The sequence below is a fragment of the Bathycoccus prasinos genome, assembly GCF_002220235.1.
Source record: "Bathycoccus prasinos genomic : Chromosome_1".
Taxonomy (NCBI): Eukaryota; Viridiplantae; Chlorophyta; class Mamiellophyceae; order Mamiellales; family Bathycoccaceae; genus Bathycoccus; species Bathycoccus prasinos.
The window spans coordinates 955,410-982,913 of record NC_024008.1 but is presented as its reverse complement, the minus strand read 5'-3'; the positions used below and the strand labels follow the sequence as shown (position 1 = coordinate 982,913).

Genomic DNA, 27,504 nt, shown 5'->3' with positions numbered 1-27,504 from the left:
CATTCTAATCAATCTAATTGGTCGATGGCCCAATTGAGATGTGCACGGAATTGCATCGCAGCCGGATAACTCATGTCTCTCGGGACACCGACTCGTTCTCTCAAGTAGCGCAGGCACTTTGCGATTTCTTTGTCCTTCTTCGGTTCTGACGGTTGTAGTGGCTCAGCCGAGCCGTCAAGCATAGCGTCGGCGACGATTCGCAACCATGCATCGACCGAGTCCACGTATTTCTCGTTTGGAACTGCGTATGGATCCGCAAGCGGTGCCTGAAATTGTTTCCTTCCTGCTTCGCCGGCGCCGCGACAGGCAAATCTGGCGACATTTTTCGAATTAGATATGAGTTTATACGCAGCTTCATGTCGGGCTTCTTCTTCTTTCCCAACATCGCACGCGTTAATAGGTTCCAAAGAATTCGTATTCAATTGAATCGGGAGTCTCCAGCTATCTCCTTCTCCGTTGATGATGCGCATCGCTTCTTTGACTTCAGCCGTGTTATCTTCGTAACCAGGTCCATATTGCGGCGGAATGTTCATCACATGCGTGTAATAATCCGATTTCGTGGCTCTATATTCTGGGATCTCCTCAAACGCTTGAAACCATCGTTCGATGTTTTTCCATCTGCTATTTCCTCGCAAGTTTAGCCCTTTCCAATATACACACGAAGCGTTCATTCTCTCCACGTGACTGACAAACTGTAAATCTACGAGACTCGGATGTTCTTGATTTTCCAAAAACCACGGTCCGGCAGTAACTCCCAGCGCTTGTTCAATTCGGTCTAATGTAGCCTCGAATCCGCCTCTCGCCCCTCCGACGCCAAATGGCATCGACGGGCGAAAGATGAATCCACACCACGCTCCAAATAATTCTCTTTCCATTCCCAAAAGTTGGTTTACTCTATCAAACTCTTGTTCGGGAACCATAACTTTGTATTCTGGACCGGTAAACTCTCTCTCAATTCGTGCCATGATTTGAAGACTTTCCGTCATCAATTCGCCGTCGAGCTCTATCGCGGGTAACAGGCCGTTTGGAACTTTATCTAAGAATGCTTTCGGCTTATCACCGTACGAACGCATGTTAATTTTTTCGACTCGAAACGGAACGCGTTTTATGAGTAACATCAAGAGCGTTTTTTGGCAATACGGACACCACGCCGCGTGGTCTCTATATAACGTCAATCGCACGTCATCTTCCGATTTCGCGCTGTATAAATGCAGCAGATTATCCACGTGTGGTTCAGCTTTTCCCCCTTTCCTCTGTTCCGCTTGCTCTTTCATTTTCAATCCCGTTTCGGTGCTTTCTGATTTCGATTGTAAGTCTGCCCAAGAAGAAGAGGATGACGCCGATGTTGTGTTCACCATCCTCATCGTTCTTCTTTCTCTTGTTGTCGTTGTTGTCGCACAGTTCTTCCTCTTATTATTATTATTATTATTATTCTGTACGTGATGATGATGATAATATCCAGCGGTAGGGCCAGTGGTGAAGACGGAGTTTCTCGCTTGATGTTGCGCGAACATATCTTTCGACGAGACGAATATTTTTGTGTGGACGATGATGAAAGACGAAAGAGAAAAGTCTACAAAAATCGATAGAGCGATTTGGATCGAACATTATTCACGTTGAAGGATTAATACGTAATACATAATGAAATCTCTCTCTCTCTCTCTTACATATTTACCACTTGACCAAAGAAGGCTCCATTTCGTCCGGAGCTAAGTAACCCATCAAGTTGATGTAAGTTCCGGTGATGTTCGCCAAGCCGGCTTCGGGTAAATCGTCTCTCAACTCGACGCTCGCCGGTAAACCAGGGCCGCCGATGGCGACAGGAACCGGGGCCAACGTGTGCGAAGTCAACGGCAAAGGTTTACCATCCGCATCCTTTAAGCACTCCTTCTTCTTGCTTCGCTGTACCATATCGTCGGCGTTGCCATGGTCGGCAGTTACCAAAAATACACCTCCCAACTCATCCACCAAGTCCAACAATTCTTTCAAGCACGCGTCGCACTCTTCGCAGGCGGCAATTGTAGCGGCGAGATCGCCCGTGTGACCAACCATATCTGGATTCGCATAATTCACGCGAACAACGTCGTATTTGCCAGATATCATCGCTTCCTTCCCAGCGGCTGTAATTTCTCTCGCTTTCATCAACGGCTTTTCGTTGAATTGGCAATTATCCGAAGGAATTTGGACAAACGTTTCCAACGCTTCGTCAAAATATCCGGATCGGTTTCCGTTCCAAAAGAAGGTAACGTGTCCAAATTTTTGCGTTTCCGAGCACGCGAAAGTTCGCAAACCGTTCTTAGCAAAATATTCACCCGACGTTCTCTCGATTAAAGGCGGTGGAACGAGATAATTCGTCGGTAAGTGCAAATCGCCGTCGTATTGCATCATGCCGGCGTATAACATCTTCGGGAAACGTTTTCTGTTGAACGAATCAAAGTTTTCGTATTCCAAAGCTTTTGAAATCTCAACGACACGGTCGGCGCGAAAGTTGCAGCACACGACGGCATCTCCGTCTTGGACAGCGCCAACTGGAGCACCGGCTTCGTCGATGATGACGAAGGCAGGAATGTATTGATCGGAAACATCGGCTGTCTTCAGCGTTTTCAAAGCCGTCGCGGCGTCGGTAAACGTATGTTCAGCTTCGCCTAAAATGTGCGCGTTGTACCCTCTTTCGACCATCCCCCAATCTGCTTCGTAGCGATCCATAGTCACGCTCATTCTTCCACCTCCAGAACCAACTTTCGCATCGCATCCTGCTTTCGTGAAGTCATCTAAATCTTTTTGTAAAGTCGCGAGGTACTCGTGGCACGTTCCGTCTGGGACATCTCGGCCATCCGTGAGAATGTGCAAACGCATGCGTTTACACCCATCTTTCACGGCTCCTTTCATGACGCCTAAGAGTTGGTCGTATCGCGAGTGCACGCCACCGTTCGAGAGCAACGTAATCAAGTGCAACGTGTTGGACGCGAACGCCGGTTTTATGTAGTTCCACCCGGGGTCGGTGAACATGGTACCTTTTTCGAGAGAAATGTCCACCAACGAAGCGCCTTGCGCGATGATTTTACCCGCACCTAACGCGTTGTGACCGACTTCTGAGTTTCCCATGTCATCATTCGTGGGTAAACCGACGGCTTTTCCGTGAGCGAGCACGGAGCGGTAGTATTTTGATCCCTGGTCCCGTAATTTGTCCATCGTCGGCGTCTTCGCGACGTGACAGGCGTTGTACTCGTCTTTGATGTCGTTCTCGCCCCATCCGTCGAGAATGCAGACTAAAACGGGTTTCTTCTTTGGAATGACCGGATGCGGTTGTAACTCCATCTTTCAATATACTATTTATATCCGCGCGCGAGATGAATTAAAGTAGTTATATTCCAATAATTATCCGGGTTTTTCCCAGAATTTTCTGTACTGCTGTCAGCTGTACCCTAATTTCTCTCTTTTCTCTCTCGGCGAGGGAGGCCTCACATCACAAACTATACGAAAGAGTCATTTTTCCTAAAAGTGTACTACTATTCTATACAACCAGACGAACAACTGATGCCGGCTAAGCGTCCACTCGTCCACGCCCAGAGAAAATTAAACCCACCGATTCTTCCGAATATATCGCATATCTCTCCGCACACGTAAATGTTCTTCATCTCTTTCAGCTCCATGGTTTTGGTATCGATGCCTTCGAGCGCGATGCCGCCGCCGGTGACTTCAGCTTTTCTGTAGCCTTGGTGACCGGTCGCTTTGATTTCGTAATTCGAAAGAATATCGATCAAATGCACCCTTTTCTTCTTCGGTAAGTTTGAGACGTTCGTAGTCAAATCCACTTCGGCTTCTTTCAAAAGCGCTTCGCACAAACGCGTGGGTAAGAGCGGCTTTAAGCGTCTCACGACCAAGTCCGAACCGCTTTTTCCAGGGCTCAAAACTTCGTTCCAATCGCAGGACGGGTTCCAGTTCACGACCAGTTTACTACTGCTACTACTGCTGACGCTGCTACTATTGCTATTTCTACTTGAATTATTCTCGATACTGCCATCTGCAATACTCTTAACCACGTTATGGCTTAAATCTAAAATCGACGGACCAGAATACCCTTTATGCGTAAACAAGAAACCCATTCTCGCGGCTTGCTTCGCTTTCTTCTTTTCAACTTTTTTTATCTTTACTTGACAATCGAGCGATACTCCTGGAAGATACTCGCCGCCTGGATGCTCTCCTACCAACGGCACTAACGCTGGATACGGTTTGTTCACGCCAACTTTCAAATCTCTTTCGGCGATGACGTATCCCGTGCCGTCTGTCCCTACTGCGGGGAAGGAAGAGCCGCCCATCGATAACACCAAGACGTCCGCTTCGATATCTTTTCCGTCCTCGGTATTCACGACGTACGTATCGTTCGCTTCATTTTTTGTGATTTTCTTCACGTTTGTTTCGTACTGGAACGTAACCCCCTCTCGTTTACACGCCTCGACGAGTTTATCTCTCACTTCTCTCGAAGAGTTGGAAAGAGGAAAATATTTGTTCGTCGTGTGTTCGATGCCGAGCTCGAGTCGCACGTCGTCTCGAAGCCAACTCAAACACTTTGGAACCGTCCAGCTTTGTAAAATAGCTTTCGCCAGGCGAGGATTAGAGTCCGTGACGTAATCATCTATGGTCGCTTCCACTGGTAACACGTTACATCGCGCTCCTCCGGACATTAAAATTTTCTTCCCGCTCTCTTTCGTCTTCTCGTACACAGTAACTCTCACGACAGTTTTTGCATCCTTTTGCGTGACGGCGGCGAAATACGCCGCCGTCAATCCAGCTGCGCCCGAGCCTAAAATCGCAACTTCTTTCACACGAGCCGCTGCTGCTACTGCTGAAGATGATGATGATGATGAAGCCGTTATTACTACTGTTCTACATTCCCGTTTCGTAGGACGACGACGAAGTTGGTCGTTATTTTTTTTCCAAGACGAGTGCGAGTCGTACGCTGTTGTTGTTGTTCTTGTTGATGACCTCACTGCTGCCAAAGCACAGCCTCTGATCTGCTGATGCGTCGTCGTCATTTTCCCGGCGCGAAGATGATGAGAATACTGGAAAGCGCGATAATAACGCTGAGCTCCTCCTCCGGTCGTGGTGGTCAGAAGTCTTGCACCCACTTTGGAGGCCAGGAACATTCACCACTACCTTTTTTTTGTGAAGGGCGGCCAAACAACTGCCAAAAGAGCGAAAAAAAACAAAGAACAAACACAACAGCAAACAGTTTTGTTTTTCGCGCCGTTTCGTGTCAGAAGGTCAGGGCACAAACCAACAACAAAGGGCGACTTTTGGACTTAACTTAAAAGGGGGTTGGCGGCCTTTCCAACCACGAAAAAAAAAGATTAGAAGAAGAGCATCACTATTATTACGTTACTCGTGGACAAGAAAGAGACGCCGCCAGCACATACAACAACAAGAAGAAGAAGAAGAAAGTATCTCTCCTTCCCACGCATCAAACACGCAAGAAAGAAGAGCTTGTGAATAAACGCATCGTCGTCGTCGCCGTCGTTTCGTGTGAAAAAACATTTCGATCGTCTTTTGTTCCAAAAAAAAGTATAATCTCCCGTCGCAGAAGAATAAACGCGCGAGAGAAAGATGAGCAGTAACAACGACAACATGAAGAGCGCCATGACCATTATTGGTGTTTCTGGTTCTGTGTACATCGCCGTGAAGATGTCCTGGTTTCGTAAGAACCCGTTCCACGTCTTCTCTGGCAAAACTGGCGCCATGTCGAAGAGTTTAGTCGACGCCGGGATTCAGTCCTACAACGCCTTCTTCGAACAAGAAGACGGGAAAGGCGTCGGGACGAAAATCGTGTCCACTCCGGATTTTGTGAACAAGTTTTACTCTTTAATCACGGACTTTTACGAATATGGATGGGGTGAATCTTTCCACTTTGCGGCGAGAGAGAAAGGAGAGTCTTTTGAAAAGTCCATCATTCGCCAAGAGCTCGCCATCGCGGAAAATATCGGCTTGAAACCAGGAATGAATGTGTTGGACCTCGGGTGTGGTGTTGGTGGCCCAATGAGAAATATCGTCCAAGGAACCGGTGGTAAAGTCACTGGCATCACGATTAACGAATACCAAGTTGGCAGATGTGAAACGTTGAACAAGGCGGCAAAGTTGGACCACTTGACGGAGATTATCCAAGGTAACTTCATGGATTTAACAAAGGTTTTCAAGGACAGAAAGTTTGACGGCGCGTACGCGATTGAAGCCGCGTGCCACGCGAGTAACACGCAAGCGTTGTACGAACAAGTCTTTGCCGTCTTGAAACCGGGCGCTTCCTTTGCTTCGTACGAATGGTTGCGAACAGATAAATACGACCCTACGAACAAAACTCACGTAGATATCGTCGACGGTATCGCAGAAGGTAACGCTCTGCCAGAAGTCCGCACGATAGAAGATTGCATTCAAGCCGCGAAAGGTGCTGGTTTTGAAGTTACTTTAACTTTTGATCGCGCGACGACGGGTGGCGTTCCGTGGCAACAAGCCATGAAATCTGCTCGCAGAGCTGCGTATTTGACGCACCTCATGACTGGTTTGTTAGAGTTTATTGGGTTTGCGCCGAAGGGTACTCAAGCGGTTCACACTATGTTGCTCAAAGCAGCAGTGAACCTCGAGAAGTCTGGTGACTTGGGTATCTTCTCTCCGATGTACTTGATCGTCATGAAGAAGCCGCTTTCGGCATAAAAAAGGAGAACCTGAACGCACGAGAGAAAGATAAAAGAATGAAGGATTGTTTAAGCGGAGGTTTCGATTACTATATATAAATAAATTTTTTAGACATTTAATGAGTAAACCTATATATGTATTGTGCAAAAGTTGTTCGAATGATTAATGCGCGCATCGAATGTGATGAAAATAAGATATTGTTTCCATTGTCGTCATCATAGTAGGTGTACTGTTTGCGATGAAATACAAAACATTGAATGTGTTGTCGTGTTGAAACTTCTTCATTACATAATGTGAATTTTTTACGGTTTACCGCTGCTGACCTTGACCATGGAGGCGCGCACTAACTTTTCGCCCACTAAATACCCTTTTCTGAACTCTTCCATGATGTGGTCTTCCGCTACATCCTCCGATTCTTCTCTCATAATAGCCTCGTGTACGTTCGGGTCGAACGGTTCGCCTTCGCCTGGAACAACTTTCAATCCCTCAGCTTCTAACGTTTCGAGCAATTGCTTGTGAAGCAGCTGATATCCTTTGATTATCTTTTCTTCTCCTTCGTTTTCGCCCTTGACGTTCTTCGCCGTCAAGTCAAAGTTATCTAACACTGGCAACATAGCTTCGACCATCTTCGATTTCACCGCCGGCGCCAAGTCTGCTTTTTCCTTCGCCGTTCTCTTTTGGAAGTTTTGGAAGTCCGCCACGGATCGCAAGTATTGATCTTGAATCGCCGCTTTCTGGTCTTGCTCGCCTTGGACTTGCGCTTCCATATCCTTCACGGACTTTTCCAAAGCCATGACTTCTGTTTGGAACTTGGCCAACACGTCCACGTCGTTATCCGAGTTTTCCATCAACTGCGCGAAATAGGAAGTAAACTGGGACTCCTTCAACGCAGACGAGTCATCGTCCGATTTCTCCTCCTCTTCTTCTACTACTTCTGCGTCGTTGTCGTCTTCATCTTCCACTTCGATGGCTTTAGATACGATCAAGCTTCTTTTCGTATCGCGAAGAAGAAGAAAATTTGTTGCCGTCGTCTTCTTCGATTGGTTTCGATTATTTGCATAATAAAAAGTCAAGGAGGAGGAGGAGGAAGAAGAGGACGAAGAAGAGGACGAAGAAGAGCGACGACGACGACTCGAGGCGGCAGACGCGCGAACAACGGAGAACGATGAACAACCAGAGGATGCAAACATTTTTTTTTATCGCGATAGACAGACAGACCCCCTCCTGTTTTTGCCAAAAACGACGGCGGACACACGCAAAAAGGAGGAAAAAACCATGGTGCACCCTCATCTCATCCGTTTTTCCTCCTCTCTCTTTCTTCTTCACATCTCTCCTCCTCTCTCCTCTCTTTTCTCCTCCTCTTTCCGCAAACAACAAAAGAAGAAAAACTTCTTCTTCTCTCTCTCTCTTTTACTCTCTCTCTCTCTTTTATAACAACAAGAACCAATATATTATAAATAAAACGAGTATTATGCTCAGCGAGGAGGAAAACTACGCGCTTTTACTCTCCACTTTAGCCGGGTTGAGCACCTCCGTCGGGGGCGTTTTAGCCGTATGGAAACGACCCGATGCGAAGCTGTTAGCGTTCTTATTAGGGACGGCTATTGGAGTTATGGCCACGTTATCTTTCGTAGAATTATACGTGAAAAATGTTCTGGAGAATGGATTTTGGGGAGTCACTCTGTCCACCATGGCGGGTGCGGTTTTATACGCCATCGTGGAGCCGTTGTTACCTCACGTCGATTTGTTTGAAAAAGATGGTCCCGGTGGAACCAAACAGAAACAAAATGGAGGAGGATCGGGAGGATCGGGAGGAGGGAAAGTGAAGAGCAGCGAATCGAACACGTCATCATCTTTATCGAAATCAATGTCCTCGTCCATGTCTTCTGCTATGAACGAGCGGGGCAATCCTGTGCCGGGCGAAACCGAAGCTTCGCGCGGTCGTTTGATGCGCTTGGGTATTTTAATGGCGGTTGCTATGACTTTACACAACATTCCAGAAGGTTTCGCCGTGGCATTTTCATCTTTCACTGAAATTGGGCCGATAATGGCCATCGCAATTGGTTTACACAACGTGCCGGAGGGTATTATTGTCGCCGCACCGGTGTATGCTGCAACGGGATCAAGGAGGAAAGCACTGGCGTTGGCGACGGCTTCGGGTTTGAGCGAACCGCTCGGAGCATTGTTTGCGTTATTTTTTATTCAGCCGTACTTGACGCCTTTGCGATTACAATACATGTTAGCTGCAACTGGTGGAGTTATGTCTGCGGTGTGTTTTATCGAGCTTTGGCCGGAAGGAAAGAAATGTAAAAATGATTTGAGTTTAGCGAAAGGAGTGATACTTGGGAGCGCCTTGATGCTCGGTACGCTCTACGTCGGCGTTTAAGGAAATGAAATATCTATGTATATCTTAGTCATCATAGAGATGGTGTTGCATTTACAAAATAGTTATTGTTGTTAATATTGTTGTTGATATTGTTGTTTAATATAGTTGTAATTTTGATACAAGAAAAGTTAACGCGTGTGGCGTCGCTTTCAATTCTCCATTCATATCAACCACAATTCAATCATCATTCGGTCGTCGTCACAAAATAGCGCACGTGCAAAACACAAACGCAAACCCAAAGAAGAGAGAAAGAAAGAAAGAAGTGATTGATAAACAATGTCCGCGACTGATAACGAGGAAGAAAAGAAGAAAGAAAAAGACGAAGTGGACGAACTCGTCGAGTTTTTGTCGGACAAGCGTTCGGATGTGAGAAAAGAAGCCGCCACCATCGTCGCCGGCTTAACCGGCACGGACGATGGCTTACAAACCTTGACTGATAAAAGAGAAACTTTAATCTCTCATTTGCTTCATTTGTTAGGGAAAGATCCCCCGGAATCTACCCCATCCGCTCAGGCGCTGATCAACTTGACCGGACACTCCTTGGAAGTCGTCTCGTTGGCGGTGAACAAAGGTGCCGTAGAAAGATGCATAGATTTTATTAAAGATGGCGAGTGCGCACCCGTGGATTTACTCCTGTCGCTCTTAGCCAACATAACGAAAGCAGAAGGTGGTGTACACGTTCTTTCTCAAGAAGGTAAACCACTGGAAGGATTTTACATCCAAAGACTCGTGCAGTTGTTAGTCAGCGGGAAGCCTCAAGAGACGTACGCGCAAGCGGCGAGCGTTTTATGCAACGTCTCCAGGCATCCCATAGGAAGAAAAGTGATTCTCGATCGAAAAGGGTCCATAGTCAATCTAGTTACTCCGATGTTAGCATCCACGTGCGATATTAGAAGAGAGCGTATCGCGGCGACCATACAAAACTTGTGTTGCGACTCGGAATCTAGAAAAAAACTCTTAGCGTTGGACTCGGAAGAAACGCCTATTGTGAAAGCACTTCTTCGACCAATAAGTGGTGCCAAAGTGAATAAAGAACTTTCCGATAACGTTAGGCGCGGCTGTGCGGGTGCAATTTTACTATTAGCTAAAGAGGCGGAGGGAAGAGAGATCATGAAGAAGCTCGATGCTCCCGTTTTGTTGAAGCAAGGTTATGAGCTGGAAGAAGAATCGGACGTTTGTGACGCGTTGGAACAGACCGGGGACGTGTTCTTAAAACACGGGATGGTCCCGGACGATATGGTTCCAAAAGACGTATCCGCTGAGGTCATTCCTGAAGGAGAAGAAGGAGAAGAAGAAGAATTACCGCCGCTCATAATGGGTTTGAAAAATTCAAGTTTGAATCAAGTCGATTGAAGCATAAAAAATGTAATATTATTCAAGATGAAAACAACTTTGTTGCCTGTTTTAAAGTATTGTACAAAATTTTCTGCGCTGCTGCTACTGCTGCTACTACTATCATCTATTGTTTCTAAAGATACTGTGGTACCTGCTAAATTTCTTTCTGAATGATCACAAACTTTTCAACAAACGATGGGGAGAAATATGGAAATTTCTCTTTTGTTAGCCGCAGCAACTCTTCCGCCGGAGAGACATGTCAAAGTGGTTGAATCGAACCCGATATCGCCCGAACACACTTTACTCTTATTCTCGATATCGTAAATAGTTAAAGCGGAAGTACCTTCACCAGCTGTCACAATCGCTCTTCCGTTGAATGTAAAAGCTGGACAATATAACATCTTGTGTTTTTGAACTCGCGGGTGTTTGTGGGCATTGAATCGGTGAAGCTTTCCTCCATCAACGCGTCGAACGTCCCATAAGTTGATTGAATCATCAAACGCGGACGTAACAATTTGATTGATATCACCTTCAACGTTCCATTCGACGAAATTTACCGCGCAGCCGCCGTGAGCATTCTCGATGTGGTGCACCGGTCTCGCTTTCGAGTCTCGTGTGTCCCAAATGGCGACGATGCCATCGTTCCCACACGTGGCAAACACGTCCTCGCTCCTCGCTTTCACGCATTTTACCACGCCAGAATGGAAATCATCGAATCTTCTCAAAACCTTGAGTTGACCGTCCTCGGTTATTCTCGAAGAACACACGCTCCTATCTTTTGAAGCCGTAAAAATCGAGTTTTCGTTGAAGACGTTCAACGAAAACACGCCGGCTTCGTGCATGTCTGTGTTTCTGGTTTGTAAGGTCGGAGTTTGCTTTTTGACTTCAACGGATGCGATGTTCCACAAAGCTATAGTACCATCCATACCACCAGCGGTAGCGAGCACATTGTTGCGGTTGTTCACAAACTGCGCGTTTGCGCACCACCCTTGATGGGCCTTGTAAGACAGGAGTAAGTCGGAAGCCGACGAGAAGATTGAAACAATTCCACCATCTCCAGCTGCGGCGATCAAACCATAATTTCTACCTTCATCGATGGAATAGTACCCTTTTTTAATCGATTGGTCGACGAGTTTCTTCTCATTGGCTTCTTTATATCCTCTGAGGAACACCGAAGAAGAAAGAGAAGGAGGAGGAGGAGAGGGAGGAGAAGAAGGCAAAGTCGGAGGAGGCTTGTGTTGTTCTTGTCGTTGTCGTTGTTCACAATAATACCAAACAGCGGACGTTTCAAACAATTCTTCTCCTTCTTCTTGATCTTCTTCTTCTGGTATCTCTTCTAATGATTTGTTTTGCTCTCCGTCTGCTCCTTCGTTTCCGTTCTGTCTCGCTGTTCTTGTTCTCGTTGAGCGTCTTAGTATTTTCGTTTCAACACTCCTCCTCAGCGTCCTCAATGATGATGATAACGGTCTCTTCTTACTCTTCTTATTCATGCCATTAATCGTACTTCCTAAAACATCAATACCCATGTTTTGCATGATTTGTTGGTTTCTTTGTATTCGGGTTAATCTTTCGAGTTCATAGGCGCACAGTGTGCCTCCCGTCCCTTCGGCGTTGTTGTTCTTTTCTTCCTTTGGTTTAAATTCAAAATTTTCTTTTCCGTCGAGAGCCAACGCCTCGGCATCATCGCTCACGATCATCATTCAACCAAACAGACGTTCCGCGGCACTTTGTTAGATCTCACTCAGGTTCGGTACGACCCGATTGAGGTTCCCCTCGCTTGTCTAAACCTTCCTTTAAAAATGACGAAAATTCCTTGTAATTCTGTTTATTTTTATTTTTATTTCCTTCTTTTTTCGAGAAGATGTGATATTCCCGAACTTCTATTCACGTCTCACAGCTTCTGAATTTATTATATGTGTAAATATGTAACTGAATGCGCGAATTTCATTTTTCCGGGGATTTTATTTTATTTTTATTTTAACCAAAATTAATTCGACGAATTGTTTAAACACACTGATCATTTTTTCATGCACAAAAAGGAAAATTTCTCATAGTAGTTAACGGATTACTAATTTTCCATGCATCAAGGTGTACTTAAATTCATATTTAATTCAGATTAATGCCATTTTTGAAAAATTATATTTTATTTATTTATTTATTTCACCGAGAATTTAAAATATTCCCATAATTTGGCAGGTATTCTCAAGTTTAAAAGATCAAATACTTGTAATAATTAATTTAAAGGTGGATAAATTCCTTTTCACTGGGATTATCGCTTGGGAGGAAAAGTTCAGAAGCAAAGAAGCAACCAACAACATCACAAATCTTCATTTTCTGTTCTCTCCTCCAGGAGAAAACGAGAAGAAGAAAACAAAAATGATGTCGAGAAAGACAACAGTTCGCGTCTTATAACTGTGAAAACGCTGTCAATGTCTGAATTGATGCTGTTTTTGCCGCCCGATAACGACAGCATGACGAATGGAGCGGTTATTTCACTTCTGAATTTGCACTTGGAAAAGCTCCTGGCCTGTTCCTCTGATGAATTTAAGATAGTTCTTCGCCAGGATTCATCGATACCAAAAATATTGGATTCCTACCTTCAGTATCGACAAAGATCGTTCGATAAAGCCGTCGACATTCAACCGAGCCGAGAAGAGGACGATTTAGCAAAACGGATATTTTTATTGCTGATGAGAATTTCCTCTGAAAAGGAGAAAGCAGTCACAAAGAGGTTCTTTACGGTACCGAGAATAATCGACATAGCCACGTTATTCGCTCCTACGAACAGACTCTTGGTGGCAAATTTGTTCGAAAACGTGTACGGGGTAGCTCCTGAGATTTTCACGACGGAATTGAACGAAAGTTTCCAAGTAATCTCGAATAACTTTACCTCATTGGTGCGCGGGGACATCGCTTCCTCTTCCGAAGTCTCGAAGGAAGACGCGCTTCGCTATCTCCGAGATGCGGCGAGAAGTTTGGTTGCATTCGTCCACGCTCTTCCTTTTGATGACGAGAAGAGAAAAGGAAGATGGTGGGACAAAAGTTTTGTCGATTCAGTGAGTAGAGTTATTGACCACCTGAATGGTAGTAACACTGGAGATGACGAAATGCTTGCAAAAGATGTGTCAAAGAGTTTTGAAGAACTTCGCAGACTTGTTGTAGGCGATGGTGCTATTAATACTCCACCATCTATGTCGAAAGAAGCGAAGTATGTAATTGACGAAATCCGTTCCATATTACCGGACTACAGTGAAGCATTCTTGTTGAAATGCGTGGACGTGTACGGACTCAACGCAGAACGAATCACCCAACACCTATTAGAAGGAGACGTGCCAAAGGAGCTTTTCGAAGAGAAGAAGAAAAAGAAGGAAGTGGCTCAACAACGACCGCCAGTGCCAAAACAACAACAACAACAAAGAGAAACGAAAAGCTTTTTGAACCCCAAAGCGGAAGGATTTTACGTGCCACAACCAAAGAAGTTTACCACAGAGGCAAAGAATGTGCTGGATAAGTCAACTCGTTCCAACAAAGAGGCCGTGTTGAGACTCCTCGAAAATCTCGAATACGAAGACGAATACGACGATTCGTTTGACGATTTACCTCCGCCACCTCCAAACGCGGTAGAAAAGCTTGAAGACGACGCGGACCCAGAATCTGAAGAAAAAGAGTTTTGGTTTTTCAAAGGGCGCGTATACAACGCACCTAAAGAAGGTGCTATAGTTATTAAAGCTCGGTCTCCTCAAGAAGCTTCTCGCATAGCAGTGGCACAAATAGACTCCGAGAAAACGTTTGGTTTAGGTGAAGGTGGGAATAAAGCTGTATTTCCTCGACACGATGCGTCTATTTCGGGAGAACACCATCTGCAAGGTGGACGACAGCAGTCGAAAAAAGGAGGAGGGGGAAAAGCTTCTGGTGTCAGCACTCGCGGGGCTGGGTCCAACGCCCCGTCTTTTCAGGAACGAAACAGGCGGAAAGCGGCTTCATCGAGGAAACGCGACGTAATATAGGAAGAAAGATAAAAAGATAGACAGATAGTTAGAGAGAGGTGTTAGCAGCGCATAATAATAATAAGAATAATACTTAGAAGTGTAGAAATGTAGAAGTGAAACACAAAAAGCTCATGCAAAAAAAAAAGACGTTTTTTTCCTTTCTCGGTCGTTACAAATTTGCTCTCTCGTGTTTTGTAATAAAAAGGGGGATGGAAGATGGACACGGAGAAAGCGAAAATACGGATCCTGGAACGACTACTACAACCACTGGTAAAGAACGCATGAGTGAAAGGGAAAGCGGCACTACCACGACCACGACGTCGTTTTTGTCCACCGCGTACGCGATATCTTTCAGCGATTTCCTTCTCGTCTTTCTCCTGTTTCTTCTCTTTCTGATTGTCTTACGAAAAGTGTATCGGTACGCGTTTAAGAAGAAAGATAAAACGAAAAAGAAGAAGAAGAATTAGAGAACATGAAATCTTCCACTCCACTCCTCCTCGATGCTCTGAAACGACGAAGCGAGAGGCACCGGATGGAATCTCACGTCATTCTCTCCCCCGTTTTCGAAGTTTTGAGTCTCGATTTTTGCCAGAACAAGAAGGAGTCGCAGAAGAGAAGTAGGAGAAAATCAAACGAACATCTGAATCTGGCAGTTGCTGAACTTCAAAGAATAATCAAGTCACAGCTCGTATCGCGGAAAGATGCGATGGCAATGTTACTCTTCATATGGGCAAACTGCGATGGTTACGAACAAAACTTCTTTCCTACTAAATCAGAATACGATGACGGTGTCGACGCGTTGTTGAAACGTTTTCGAGTCAGCACGGAAGCGTTCGTCCACGTGGTCTTGAGTTGTGATTTGCTCCACGAATTCAAATTGGCGTTAGAAGATGCAAATGATACTTATTTGAATGAGCGAATGGCTTCCGCAGTATTCTCGCTCGCTCAGAATGAAGCTTCGGGACAAATAGTTGACATTATCGAGAAACAAAAGACGGACGGCGGTGACGGAAAGTACCGTACTCCTTTTTTGCAAAACAATACGATTCGCAGGCTAGAAATGCATAAATATGTGGGAGAGATGAACAACAACGACGACGGTAATAGTTTTAATAACAGCTCTCATTTTGAGGGAGTCGTGGAGAAAGAAATGGTTAAAGTCATGAATCGCATCAATTACGAGAAGCAAATGTCTGTGAAAGAAGCAGTTCAGTTCTCCAGAAGTTTACTCCCTCTGAAACTTTCATATCCGGCAAAGTTCACGCAACTGTTGCTTCATTACGCTGCTGAAAATAGCTCGAATATGCCCTTGATTTTAAGTGCGGCGTATAATTCTCCTGGACTCATTGAATTGGAATTTTTTATTCGCGCTTTTAGAGAATTAGTGGCGACAAAACCGCATTTGCTGACTACACTGAACACATTCATAGCTTCATTATTTAACGAGGACATGGCTAGAATGCACACGGATGGTAATGGGAATTATGATAGTTCTCTATTCGATCCCAGAGAAGGAATTCTGTACGTTGTGTTTCCGTTACTTCACAGTAGCAACGAGAGTGGCATCCTAGAATTTGCGATACATCTTTTGCGAGACATTACTATCAACGACACTCAGTTCGATTACACCTTGGTATTTCGAACGTATCCAGGTAGTATTCTGTTATCTTTGGCCTCTGTGGTTAATTCTCGGAATGCCGATGACGGGTGTTCAGAACGTGTGCGGGAGTTGGCATCTTCGACTTTATCTGTCTATGTTGATAGATTTGGGCAACTCGCAAAGGAGAAAAGAATTCATCTCACAAAGCATGCGTTGGGGTCGATCGAAAAATTGAGTTCTGTTGCTGTTTCCCATTTAGATTGGGACACGCGACTGAGAATCGAGCCGGTGCTGAAGTACGGTCGACGTAAACACGGTTCAGTCAGCGAGAAACCACCGCCAAGTTTGAATTGCAAATTTGATTCTGTCACGCTCTGGATTAAGAAAGTTCTCGAAGATATATTCTGCATCTCTCGGTCTGGCGATGAAGCTTTATCGCGAGTATTACGTTTGTTGTTTCCATTCGAACGAGAGGTTTTAGAAGAAAGGGAAGAGTTCGATTCCAATATCGATGCATGCTTAATTCAGTTCAGAAGTATACTCGTCGAAGTCAGTGTAAAGTATCGAGACCATTTAAAGCTGGCGCTATTATGGGCAAGCTCGGAGGTTTTCCCTCGTTGTACGTTTTCTGAAATTCGGAGAATAATATTTGGTCTGTTTCCAAAGCTTCTTCCTCAATTCTTGAACACGTTTGACGTAAGTGTAAGAGCGTATGAGGATGAGATAGCAACGGATGGTATTGCGCTGGATTTGTTTGTCAAAGTGATCGAGACGACGCAAAATACAATCGACTTTGAAATCTTGACTCGGCAACTCGCCAATATAGTTTCCTCATCGCCTCGAGAGTCGTTCGCGTTCCAGCTTCTAGGCTTTAGGAATTTATGCTCGGCACTATCCATTGTTTCTATGTCATCCAGAGGTGGATCTAAGAGTCGGGCAGAAGGCGCACTTTCTGCTGCTGCTTTTGATATTTTAGCTAAAGTAGTAACATCGAGCGAGTCCGAGGAAAACAAAAGGAAAAAGTTGGAAGAAATGCTCGAGGTTCTTCCGAAACCTGCTCTTCCATACATAGTAAAACAGATCAAATTAGAAATTAGTAAGTTGTAGCATATAATAAGGATAGCTATGATAGCTTTGCCGCTGACCTAGTAATATATATATAAATAAAAACGAGCACTTTTCTTCGCTAAACTATTGTCTTTCTATTTTCTTTACTATCGTTGCTTCCTATTAATGGTTGAGTTTTGCTCAACGCGTGGTGATCTAAGATTGGATCGAGCTCGTCGTAATTGGGCACAGTAGTTGCAATCCATTTTCCGTTACGCACGACGAGTCTATCGTGTTGAGATCTCGAAAACAACTCAGAGTATTGTCGACCGCGAAAGATCACAAAGTTTGCCGGACCGCCTTCTTTTAGCAATCCGTGAGTTTCACCTATTCCCATCGCCTGTGCAGGCGTTGTCGTGACAGCTTTAGGCCAGTCCCCAAGAGAAGGACGGTCTAAATGGGCAATGAAGACGCTGAGACGAAAAACTTCGAGCATATCCAAGTCCCCGTATCCGTAAAACTGATCTCTGATGTTATCGCTCGCTAAACATACTGGAATATTTCTTGTGGTAATCTCCTTCAAAAGAGGAATTCCACGACGTCTCGGCGTTTTTTCTCCTAGTTCACACCTATTTTGAAGCCATTGATTTACCATAGGTAGACTAACGATGGTAATATTGGCTCTCTTTGCGGCTTGTAACATGATTTCCAAATTCTCGGCGGTTTGCGCCGCTAAAGAACAACAATGCCCGCAAACGATCTGTCCTTTGTAATTGTTTCTAATCGCTGCGTCAGATATGTGCAACAAACCTTTCGACTCTTCGTTACCGTTTTCATCGACGTGAAAATCTAAGTCAAGTTCAAATTCTATTGCGAGTTGGAACACTTTATCGAGCAAAGCGTGTATCTCGTCCCCGCACGTCGTGTGGGGATCCAAATCTGTCCCTCCGTAGTCAGAACACGACACAGCGGCACCTAAAATCCCTTTGTGCGCTTTAACCGTCCGAGCTAGATTTCTACTAGAGTGTTCGTCTTTGAAAAAGCTCAAAATTGATAACGAGACCCCTTGTAGTTCTATTCGTCCTTTCCATTTTTCTCGAAGTTTCATAAACGCCGGCCAAGTCAGCGCGCCTTGAGTCGGACCAGACATCAAATGAGTTCGAATAGCGGACGTGCCGTGCGCGTACGCTGTCTTTAGAGAAAATTCCATTCTCGCCATGAGTTCTTCTTCCGTCCAGTGTATTTCATCGATTTGACAGGACTTGTCCGCACCGGCTAAAGATCCCGATTCGTTTCGACTTCGTTCGCACGTGTGCGATTTATCCACATGAGTGTGGATATCGCAAAAGGTGGGCATGCACACCCCTTTCTTCGCGTCGAGGACGGTTCCTTCTTCTTCTTCTTCTTCTCCTTCTGAAGAAGGCTTAATTCGTGCGATTATCCCGTCTTTGACAGTTATGTCTACCAAAACCAATCCATCTCTATCTCCAGATGGGTTCGTTGTTCGGAAAGCGACTTCTGGAGTGCCTTTCGAGGACGAAACTGAATTCAGAACATCATCGGTTTTTGTCCCATTATCCTCGGCGAAAGATAATAAAACCACAGGCACTCTCGCGTTTTTAACGGTATACGACGAAGCAGTGCTCTCCGGTGGTTTTATCCACGCCGCCGCATTCATGATTACGCGCGCGTGTTTATGTTTATGCGTGCGGTCTCTCTCTTTCTCTCACGCGCACAAAACTTCTTCTAAAGTCTTCCAATTTTTGCTGACTCGCGCCATTTTTTTGCCAAAGGACGCGAAAAAAACTCACTTTTGGCGGAGCTTTTTATTCCTTTTTTGAAACGAGACGACGATTCGTCACACAGAAGACCAACGGCTGCCCTGTGGACGACGGTTAAAAACGTCGAAAAGTGAAGAAGAAAAAAGAAAGAATCTCATTTGAAAGCACACCGTGGCCGGGAAGAGAGGTTGAATAATAATAATAATTAATACTCGAGAGAGAAAGAAGAGGAAGACGAAGAAGAAGAACCACAAATGTTGAACCCGAACGCGAAGACGTTTACGTTCAACCCAACTGCAACTTCTTCCCATTTCAATGCCGCTTCGACTTTGAATGAGAGCGAGGGAGGAGTTCAGGACTTGACATCAAGTTTAGGAGACTTTGGATTCGTAAACGAGGATGATGCGGACGATCTTTCCGCGCTCGTAAAGGGTGGAGAAGGTTTAGATGGTGGTGCTGTGAGTGAAGGAGGAGTACACTACACAGAAAGAGACTATTATTACGACAACAACAACAACAACAACAACATTCAGTCGAACGCCAGTAGTAGTCAGCAGGAGCAACAGTTTGATGATATACCCGACGAGGAGAAAATGAGATGGCTCGTGCAAGAATTCCCGAATATAGACGAAGCTATACTCGAAGATATCTTGTTCAACGCCGCTCATCATGATATAAACTGCGCGTTAGATTTATTAGAGGAGTTGGAAGGTGACTACGAAGCGCCGGTGCCAGAAGCGCCGGCGATTAACGAAGAAAATTTTCCTTCTCTCGGTGGCGGTGGTGCTGGATATGGCAACAACAACAACAACAACAACAACATAGCAGCAAAGAAGGAAGAACTACCTCAAAAGATTTATCTCTCTGGAGGAAGATCGAATTACGTTGACAGGCAAGCTCCAGCAACGTCGTCCTGGGCCACCTCCTCGCATCCGCCCTCTTCGATGACCACACGGTCGACGTACTTTGATTCACAGAATGAAATATCGACAAAAACTACTGAATGGGTGGAAACCGGTGATCTAGTGTCCAATCTGTACAAAGAAAATCGAGCAGATGCGCGTGATTTAGCGCGCGTGAGAAACGTCTGCTACGAACAAGCGACGACTGCTTTTCTTTCAGGTAATAAAGCTCTGGCGAAAGAACTATCGGCAAAAGGAAAAGAAGCCGCGAATGCAATGCAACGAGCTCATGAGCAAGCTTCGAATCAGATATACTCCGAAAGAAACAGGAATAACAGTAGCACGATAGATTTACACGGGCTTCACGTAGCCGAGGCGCTTCAAATTCTAAAGCGAGAGTTAGGCGCCGGCGGTGGAAGGTCTCGCGGAGAGTTTATTAGCATCCTCGTCGGTACAGGACATCACACCAAAGGGGCTCGAACGCCCAGTCGATTACCATCGAGCGTCGAACAGTGGTTGATTTCGGAAAAGATTCATTTTACCGAGCCAGTCTCGGGAGAGTTTTTAGTACGAGTTTTGTAATAAATTTTTAATAGTGCTTCGTGCGAGTACTGGTAACCACCACTCTTCCTCTTTTGTCTTTCAAGAATTCAGGTTTTAGCGAAAATCTCCACAAAACAAAGTGATGAGGTAGAGAAAGAGACGTCGTGATCATCATCGCAACTTATCATCAGGTATCATCATGTACTTTCTCGTCTCAGACGAGGAATCTGCACAAACGCCCTCTCGGAAGGATGAGATCGACGAGACGCAAGAGTTTAACGCGCGCTTGTTCGGGTGCGAATTCGTTCGAAGATGCGGTCGCATGTTGAAACTCAATCAATCTTGCATCGCGACTGGTCAAGTGTTGTTGCACAGATTTTACTTCAAGAAGTCTCTGAAGAAATTTGACGTCAAGCGCATGGCAGCAACGTCCATATGGTTAGCCTCGAAGCTCGAGGAGTCTCCTAGAAAACTCAGGGACGTTGTAAATGTGCTCGTTCGAGTGGAAGAACGAATGGAAGGGAAGAAGAGTTCAGAAACCGTCGTATTGGACGTGTATTCAGATCGATTCGAGGATATTAAAGAAGATTTGGTACGAAAAGAAAGGCACATGCTCAAAGAGTTTGGGTTTGTGATCAAAATTGAACATCCGCATAAGTTTGTGTTGAACTATTTGCAAATATTATCCTTGGCCGAGAATAAACAGTTGACGCAGAAAGCGCTGAATCATACGAACGACGCGTTGCACACGACCATATGCGTTCGGTTCAACTCGGAAACGATTGCATGCGCTAGCATATATTTAGCAGCTAGAGAAATGAACGTCGCGTTACCGGAGAATCCTCATCAGTGGTGGTTATTATTCGATGTTGTTCTAGAGGACATCGAGTGCGTGTGCGACTCGTTGGAAATTTTATATAAATACATATACATAGAATATCCACCAAAGTACGAGCTGTTAGGGGAGCTTCCTCCGGGTGACTTCGAGCAACCAAAAGGCGACGGAGGAAAAAGGAAAAGGTAGATGAACATAATAGAATAAAGAGTAGGAAATTAACGTGATGTATGAGATAGATAGAATGTAGAATAAGCTTGGGCGTTGTCGAAAAAAATCGTGACACATAGAAAATAGTGGAAATCATAATACACATTTTTATTACTTCGCTTCCAATAAATCGCTCAACTGATTGGTGTAAAAGTCCGGTACGATGTCGTTCTTCGGGCTCAACAAGCGATCCTCCGTCGTCACGCCAGATAACACCAACAAAGTGGACAAGCCGCCGTCTTTACCGAACAAAATGTCGGTATCGAGACGATCGCCAACCATGCAAATTTCATCCTTCGGAATGGAGTACTTCTCGGCGATGTAGTCCAACATGAAAGAGGATGGTTTCCCGACAACAATCGGCTCTTGTTGCGTGGAACCTTTAATGCATCCAACCATAGAACCGTTCCCGGCCCACTCTTGGGCAGAAGTTAAGTGCGTCACCGCATCCGTGTTGGTTGCGATGAACAAACATCCCGGGTTCTCGCGAATGCAAAGCGTCGCTTGCTGAATTTTGTGATAGTTGAAATGTCTGTCAAAGCCAACGATAACTGCGCTGACATCTTTGTCGTGATCCATGTACAAACCTTCGCTCAAAGTGACTTCTTTACCCTTATCGGCTTCGCAACCGGACCACTTGATGCCGAGCAAGTCGAGTTCTTCCCCGATACCGGTTTCCCCAACAACGTAGACTTTACCGTCGAACTTGATGGATTCGAGGTACGCGGCAGCCGCAAAAGAGGAGGAAAAGATGTTTTCCGCGGTGATGTTCAACCCCAAACTGGTAAACTTCTTCAAATATCCCGCTCGGGACTTGGTGGAGTTGTTGGTGATGAAAAACAATTGCTTGCCCATACTCTTGAGCATGTCAATAGTCTCCGGAACGCCATCAATCAACGAGTCTCCCTTCCAAATGACACCATCGCAATCGAAAATAAACGTTTTGGTCTTATCGAGCAACTTTTTCGCTTCCGCGATGTCCATTTTACGCTGCTTGTGCGCCATAGAAGCAGAGATTTGTGTCGTGGCAGATACTCTCTTCGATTGATTTCTTTTCCCAGAGGAAGCGACTTTGTTTTGAACGAGAACGGAACGCGCTGCGACTGACGAACTGGCAAAGGATGACATATGTGGGTCGTATATGTGTGTGAGTTCGTGTGTGTGAATATATATATATATATATAATGTATATATATGTATATACTATTACGCGAGAGAAAGTAACGACGATGACGATGTGTTTTTTCTCTTCGTTTGTTCTGATTATCCATCGCGTGTGTGTTCGTGGTCCACGTGTTCCATTGAATATTCCTCTCCTGTTCTGCCGAACAGAAAGAAGGCTCGTCAAAATTTTATCTCTCTTTTTCTCGTTTTCCTCTCGCAAACAAAAATAAAAAACGAGGGACAAGAAAAAAGTGCATTCATACAAAGTTGCGCGCGCGAAGAGTAGTTTTCTGTAAGTACGCACGACGACGAGAGCATGGGAATGCAAGCTTTACCTTTAATTCGAACCACGACATTCTTTTGCGGATCGTTAAAAAACAGCGGTAAATCTTTAGTAAGAAGAGCTATTAAATCATCGAGCACTCGAAGAAACACGACGACGACGACGACGACTGCGACGATGGAAAAACACGATTTTGATTACGATATTTTCGTCATCGGAGGCGGCTCTGGCGGCGTCCGCGCCTCAAGAATGTCATCCACCGCGGGTGCTAAGGTAGGTTTAGTCGAATTACCGTTTAATCCGGTATCTTCGGACACGCAAGGTGGGTTAGGAGGCACGTGCGTCATTCGTGGCTGCGTTCCGAAAAAGCTCTTCGTGTTCGGCTCTGGGTTCAAAGCCGAGTTCGAAGACGCCGCAGGTTTCGGGTGGGACGTAGACCCGAACCCGAAATTGAACTGGTCGAAACTCTTAGAGGCGAAAACAAAAGAAATCACGAGATTGAACGGAATTTACGGTCGATTATTAGACGGTTCTGGCGTGACTGCGTACGAAGGCGGCGGCAAACTTTTGGATAAACACACGGTAGAAATCACGAAAGCGGACAACACGAAAGAGAAAGTTACCGCGCAAAATATCTTAATCGCGACTGGTGGACGCGCAGTGAGACCAGATATACCGGGTAAAGAACTTGGCATTGACTCTGACGACGCGCTATCCTTAGAAAAGTTGCCGAAAAAAGTAGCGATTGTTGGTTCTGGATACATCGCCGTAGAGTTTGCGGGCATTTATCAAGGATTAGGTTGCGAAGTTGATTTGATTTTCCGTCAACCGTTACCGTTGAAAGGTTTCGATACAGAAATCCGCGAAAACGTGATGAACACCTTAAAGTCGCGCGGCATTAACGTGCACGAATCGACGACGCCGGAGTCCTTAAAAGAAGATGGCAAAGGCGGCATCGACTTTGCGCTCTCCGGCGGGAAGACCATCAACACGGAGGTCGTCATGTTTGCCACCGGTCGCGCGCCGAACACGACGAGGCCAGACATAGGATTAAAAAACGCTGGCGTCGAACTCGATTCTGCCGACGCCATCAAGGTAGACAAGTACTCGAGAACTAACATTCCAAACATTTACGCCGTCGGGGACGTGACCAACCGCATCAACTTGACGCCGGTAGCTTTAATGGAAGGCATGGCATTCGTTGAAACGGTTGTGAGAGGAAACGACAAAGAACCAGATTACGAAAATGTTCCGTGCGCGGTATTTTCCCAACCACCCGTAGCATGCGTTGGTTTGACTGAAGAACAAGCCATCGCGGAAGGGCGCACTTGCGACATCTACACGTCTTCGTTCACCCCGATGAAGTTGACTTTAGCTGGAAGAACGGAGAAAGCGTTCATGAAACTCGTCGTCGATACCAAGGATGATAAAGTTATCGGTTGTCACATGGTTGGTCCGGATTCAGCTGAAATCATGCAAGGTATGGGCGTTGCTTTGAAGTGTGGAGCGACCAAGGCGCAGTTTGATTCGTGCGTCGGTATTCACCCGTCCAGCGCGGAGGAGTTTGTAACGATGCGAACGAAAACTCGAACTGTCGGTCCGAACGCTGGCGCCGCTTAATAAAGAACAGGGGGATCGAGAAAGAGAGAGAGAGAGAGAGAAGTCCTTGTTGTGTGTTTTAATTTTTGAGTACAAAATCGTCATCATTATCAATCTTCATTTGTTTAATTTCAGAGTATATTCGTCTATATGGGTTCCTTTTGGAAGAGAGTCTCTGATACACGCACGAGTTTAATTGATGTCACTTTTGCTGACGCACTCGAAAAGATATTTTTGCCAAGATCGCTCCAGAATTTAGTGAAGAAAGAAGTGCGCACGTATACGTGTACAGATCACAGATCTCACAAAGACAGAGTGGTCGACGACGGTTACCGAACGCATTGAACCAGATCGCATTTGATGACTGGGATGAAGCGCAAAAGCGAGGACATTCACGCCTCGTTTGCGAAGAATGATTTACCACAGATTCCGAAACGCGGCGGAGAAGCAGCAGTTGACGTTGACGTTGAAGGAGGCAAAATAATGCCTTTTATCACGACGACAGAAAAGAAGACGACCGAGGAAGAGAACGCGACTCCGACGAAACGAAGAAAGAGCAAACAATCGACGGACTTCTTCAACGAGTTACCGTCGTTGATGGGTTTGGAAACGCTCCCAACGATTTCCAGACAGAACTCCTTCAGCATTTATAACAACGGTGGAGACATCACTCGAGTTTTATCGAGTAACAATTTATTCGCTGCGGAGGAAGACGTCCCGCCTGCATCCTTAGGCGCGGTCCCTCCTCTACGATCTGTGTTGAAAGAAGAAGAAGAAGAAGAAGAGGGAAACGCCATATACAACGCCGATAACATCGTTAATACCACGCATGCAAACAACGAGGTAGCGAATACTTCCAACGCCGCGAACGCCAACAATACTTTATGGGAGTCACTAGACTTGCCGATGCCGCCGATGCACCCGACGCCAATGACGAACAACAACTACAGCGCGCACGAACAAGAGATTATTCTCGGCTCCAAATCATTCACGTTAGGAACACCATATGCGACACAGAACGAATTAATGCGAATGAATGTAAATAAGAACGACAAGAACAATACCAAGAATACCGGCAACAAAAAGGCGAAGGTGACTGCCGGAAAAAATGCTGCAGGCGGTAAGCAAGCACCGTCGAAAGCTCAACAACAAAAGAATCGTCGACAAACCGTCAAGGCGAAGAAGGATGCGATATTGGCGGTTGATAAAATCATGGCGGATAACGCTAAAAACCTCAGCCCACCGCGGAACTTGCTCAACAACGACGCCAGATTGCGAACGACTGAAGTTCAGGAAGCAAATGGGCAGTACCAATACTTCCACGCGCAACAAGAACAAACCATGCAGAAAAGAAACGAGAGAATGACGACTATGGCGACACTCACGACGCCATCAGATGAAGAAAATGCGAATCCGCCCTCTAACGGCTCGCGCGAAGACGAAAATAATAAGAAAAGCGACAACAACAATCGAAGCAGCGATAACAACAGCAACGAGACGAGTTTGGTAAAAGAAGTAGGAAACAGCGCTGATGGCGCGACGAATAACGACGACAAGAACAACAAAAAGAACAAAAGTATTCAACAACAACAACAACATCATCATCATCATCAACAACAGCAAAGAAATTCTCAAGCAGAATTAATGCTCTTGGAAGAGTTTCAAACCGTCGTTCGCAATTTATATTCCGTCACTCGCGAGAATATCAAAAACTCGCTGTATCGATTGGCGGAAGAGGCGAAGAATAGAGCAGCCGGGGCGACCATCCTTAAACAGAAAGACCACGTCATGGTTGATCAGTCCGTGGTCAATCTTCTCTATCAACGATATTAGAGCGAGAGAGATCTCATACAAATAGTCCTTTGCATTTCATGCGCATATTGTATTATATTTTCACTTTGTACTTTGAAATCGTTCACAGTATCTCCCGTATCGGTATCTCGTATTGGGGGGGAATCCAAAATTTTCTTCTTTCCTTCTCCTTCTTCACTTTCTGTCTCCCTTTCTTCGACACACGCGCACAGTATCACATCACACGCAGAAAGAAATGGATCGAGTACTCTTCTCTTTCGCTTCTACTTCGTCCTCCTTCTCCTCCTCCTCCTCCTCCTCCTCTTCTTCTTCTATTAGAAATCACCATAATCAGTTTCAACGATTTACTTTTTACAACGAACAACATCAACGACAACAACAACAACAGCGAATAAGAAGAAGAAGAAGAAGACTCGAGGCATACACTAACGCTTCTAGGTACAATAATAATGATAATATTAAAGACGACGACGTTTTGATCGAGCTTAAAGACGTTCGAAAACAGTTTGGGAGCAAAAAAGTATTAGACGGGGTGTCGTTGAAAATCAGACGAGGTGAAGCGGTTGGTATTATTGGACCTTCCGGGACGGGCAAATCGACAGTGCTCCGCGTCATGGCTGGGTTACTCTTACCAGATTCTGGAGACGTCATCATTAGAGGTAAAAAACGGGAAGGTTTAGCGTCCGATGAGAAGAACCCGAGCTTGAAAGTTGGGATGGTTTTCCAAAGCGCGGCGTTGTTTGACTCGTTAACGGTTGGCGAAAACGTTGGTTTTCGTTTGTACGAACACTCTTCTTTACCGGAATCAGAAATTAGGAAAATCGTTGGTGAGTCTTTAACTGCAGTAGGATTAGCAGGATCGGAGGATAAATACCCCGCACAACTTTCCGGAGGTATGAAAAAACGAGCGGCGTTAGCGAGAGCGATTATCAAAGACGATATCGTCAACAAAGAAAACATGGGATCCACCACAGCCGCCACGGGAAGAATAGAGGAAGTTGTCATGTACGATGAACCTACTGCTGGCTTAGATCCTATTGCTTCTACAACGATTGAGAACTTAATGAGAGATTTGCAGGATACGCCGAACCATCCGTCGTCGAGTGGGGTGTCCTCGTACATTGTAGTTACGCACCAACATTCCACGATTCGAAGAGCCGTCGATAGGTTGGTCTTTCTGCACCAAGGTAAAGTTGTCTGGGAAGGATCGGCTACGGATTTTGACCGAACAAACGAACCAATTGTTCGGCAATTCGCAACCGGGGCTCTAAACGGACCTATTAGCTATACATAGAGGTGCTATTATTTGTCATTTATTATATTCACATCAACGA

At 45.3% G+C, this 27,504-nt stretch overlaps 17 protein-coding genes across 17 annotated transcripts; 10 read left to right on the top strand and 7 right to left on the bottom strand.

Moving 5' to 3' along the window:
• Positions 1-8: 8 nt before the first annotated feature.
• Positions 9-1,364, bottom strand: Bathy01g05400 (glutathione S-transferase; the record flags this gene model as incomplete). The annotated part of the gene is made up of 1 exon (XM_007515311.1): positions 9-1,364. One exon carries the CDS (start codon positions 1,362-1,364, stop codon positions 9-11), a length of 1,356 nt encoding a protein of 451 aa, XP_007515373.1.
• A 307-nt stretch (positions 1,365-1,671) lies between these two features.
• Bathy01g05390 (2,3-bisphosphoglycerate-independent phosphoglycerate mutase) lies at positions 1,672-3,318 on the bottom strand (the record flags this gene model as incomplete). The annotated part of the gene is made up of 1 exon (XM_007515241.1): positions 1,672-3,318. The coding sequence occupies one exon, from the start codon at positions 3,316-3,318 to the stop codon at positions 1,672-1,674; it is 1,647 nt and encodes a 548-aa protein (XP_007515303.1).
• A 191-nt stretch (positions 3,319-3,509) lies between these two features.
• On the bottom strand, positions 3,510-5,036 carry Bathy01g05380 (HI0933-like protein; the record flags this gene model as incomplete). Its single annotated transcript, XM_007515053.1, has 1 exon — positions 3,510-5,036. One exon carries the CDS (start codon positions 5,034-5,036, stop codon positions 3,510-3,512), a length of 1,527 nt encoding a protein of 508 aa, XP_007515115.1.
• A 568-nt stretch (positions 5,037-5,604) lies between these two features.
• Positions 5,605-6,702, top strand: Bathy01g05370 (predicted protein; the record flags this gene model as incomplete). Its single annotated transcript, XM_007515583.1, has 1 exon — positions 5,605-6,702. One exon carries the CDS (start codon positions 5,605-5,607, stop codon positions 6,700-6,702), a length of 1,098 nt encoding a protein of 365 aa, XP_007515645.1.
• Positions 6,703-6,986: 284 nt separating this feature from the next.
• On the bottom strand, positions 6,987-7,874 carry Bathy01g05360 (GrpE protein; the record flags this gene model as incomplete). The annotated part of the gene is made up of 1 exon (XM_007515242.1): positions 6,987-7,874. One exon carries the CDS (start codon positions 7,872-7,874, stop codon positions 6,987-6,989), a length of 888 nt encoding a protein of 295 aa, XP_007515304.1.
• A 281-nt stretch (positions 7,875-8,155) lies between these two features.
• Positions 8,156-9,070, top strand: Bathy01g05350 (zinc transporter ZupT; the record flags this gene model as incomplete). Its single annotated transcript, XM_007515470.1, has 1 exon — positions 8,156-9,070. The coding sequence occupies one exon, from the start codon at positions 8,156-8,158 to the stop codon at positions 9,068-9,070; it is 915 nt and encodes a 304-aa protein (XP_007515532.1).
• Positions 9,071-9,346: 276 nt separating this feature from the next.
• On the top strand, positions 9,347-10,423 carry Bathy01g05340 (predicted protein; the record flags this gene model as incomplete). Its single annotated transcript, XM_007515202.1, has 1 exon — positions 9,347-10,423. One exon carries the CDS (start codon positions 9,347-9,349, stop codon positions 10,421-10,423), a length of 1,077 nt encoding a protein of 358 aa, XP_007515264.1.
• A 167-nt stretch (positions 10,424-10,590) lies between these two features.
• On the bottom strand, positions 10,591-12,102 carry Bathy01g05330 (WD repeat-containing protein 32-like protein; the record flags this gene model as incomplete). The annotated part of the gene is made up of 1 exon (XM_007515139.1): positions 10,591-12,102. One exon carries the CDS (start codon positions 12,100-12,102, stop codon positions 10,591-10,593), a length of 1,512 nt encoding a protein of 503 aa, XP_007515201.1.
• A 732-nt stretch (positions 12,103-12,834) lies between these two features.
• On the top strand, positions 12,835-14,412 carry Bathy01g05320 (ubiquitin system component Cue domain-containing protein (ISS); the record flags this gene model as incomplete). Its single annotated transcript, XM_007515247.1, has 1 exon — positions 12,835-14,412. One exon carries the CDS (start codon positions 12,835-12,837, stop codon positions 14,410-14,412), a length of 1,578 nt encoding a protein of 525 aa, XP_007515309.1.
• Positions 14,413-14,866: 454 nt separating this feature from the next.
• Positions 14,867-17,101, top strand: Bathy01g05310 (predicted protein; the record flags this gene model as incomplete). Its single annotated transcript, XM_007515293.1, has 1 exon — positions 14,867-17,101. The coding sequence occupies one exon, from the start codon at positions 14,867-14,869 to the stop codon at positions 17,099-17,101; it is 2,235 nt and encodes a 744-aa protein (XP_007515355.1).
• Positions 17,102-17,180: 79 nt separating this feature from the next.
• Bathy01g05300 (cytosine deaminase) lies at positions 17,181-18,719 on the bottom strand (the record flags this gene model as incomplete). Its single annotated transcript, XM_007515073.1, has 1 exon — positions 17,181-18,719. The coding sequence occupies one exon, from the start codon at positions 18,717-18,719 to the stop codon at positions 17,181-17,183; it is 1,539 nt and encodes a 512-aa protein (XP_007515135.1).
• Positions 18,720-19,076: 357 nt separating this feature from the next.
• Bathy01g05290 (predicted protein) lies at positions 19,077-20,306 on the top strand (the record flags this gene model as incomplete). The annotated part of the gene is made up of 1 exon (XM_007515580.1): positions 19,077-20,306. One exon carries the CDS (start codon positions 19,077-19,079, stop codon positions 20,304-20,306), a length of 1,230 nt encoding a protein of 409 aa, XP_007515642.1.
• A 160-nt stretch (positions 20,307-20,466) lies between these two features.
• Bathy01g05280 (predicted protein) lies at positions 20,467-21,291 on the top strand (the record flags this gene model as incomplete). The annotated part of the gene is made up of 1 exon (XM_007515105.1): positions 20,467-21,291. The coding sequence occupies one exon, from the start codon at positions 20,467-20,469 to the stop codon at positions 21,289-21,291; it is 825 nt and encodes a 274-aa protein (XP_007515167.1).
• Positions 21,292-21,423: 132 nt separating this feature from the next.
• Bathy01g05270 (predicted protein) lies at positions 21,424-22,317 on the bottom strand (the record flags this gene model as incomplete). The annotated part of the gene is made up of 1 exon (XM_007515737.1): positions 21,424-22,317. One exon carries the CDS (start codon positions 22,315-22,317, stop codon positions 21,424-21,426), a length of 894 nt encoding a protein of 297 aa, XP_007515799.1.
• A 475-nt stretch (positions 22,318-22,792) lies between these two features.
• Bathy01g05260 (glutathione reductase) lies at positions 22,793-24,379 on the top strand (the record flags this gene model as incomplete). Its single annotated transcript, XM_007515352.1, has 1 exon — positions 22,793-24,379. The coding sequence occupies one exon, from the start codon at positions 22,793-22,795 to the stop codon at positions 24,377-24,379; it is 1,587 nt and encodes a 528-aa protein (XP_007515414.1).
• Positions 24,380-24,727: 348 nt separating this feature from the next.
• Bathy01g05250 (unknown protein) lies at positions 24,728-26,191 on the top strand (the record flags this gene model as incomplete). The annotated part of the gene is made up of 1 exon (XM_007515733.1): positions 24,728-26,191. One exon carries the CDS (start codon positions 24,728-24,730, stop codon positions 26,189-26,191), a length of 1,464 nt encoding a protein of 487 aa, XP_007515795.1.
• Positions 26,192-26,405: 214 nt separating this feature from the next.
• Bathy01g05240 (ABC transporter-like protein) lies at positions 26,406-27,464 on the top strand (the record flags this gene model as incomplete). The annotated part of the gene is made up of 1 exon (XM_007515473.1): positions 26,406-27,464. One exon carries the CDS (start codon positions 26,406-26,408, stop codon positions 27,462-27,464), a length of 1,059 nt encoding a protein of 352 aa, XP_007515535.1.
• Between the last annotated feature and the right edge of the window lie 40 nt (positions 27,465-27,504).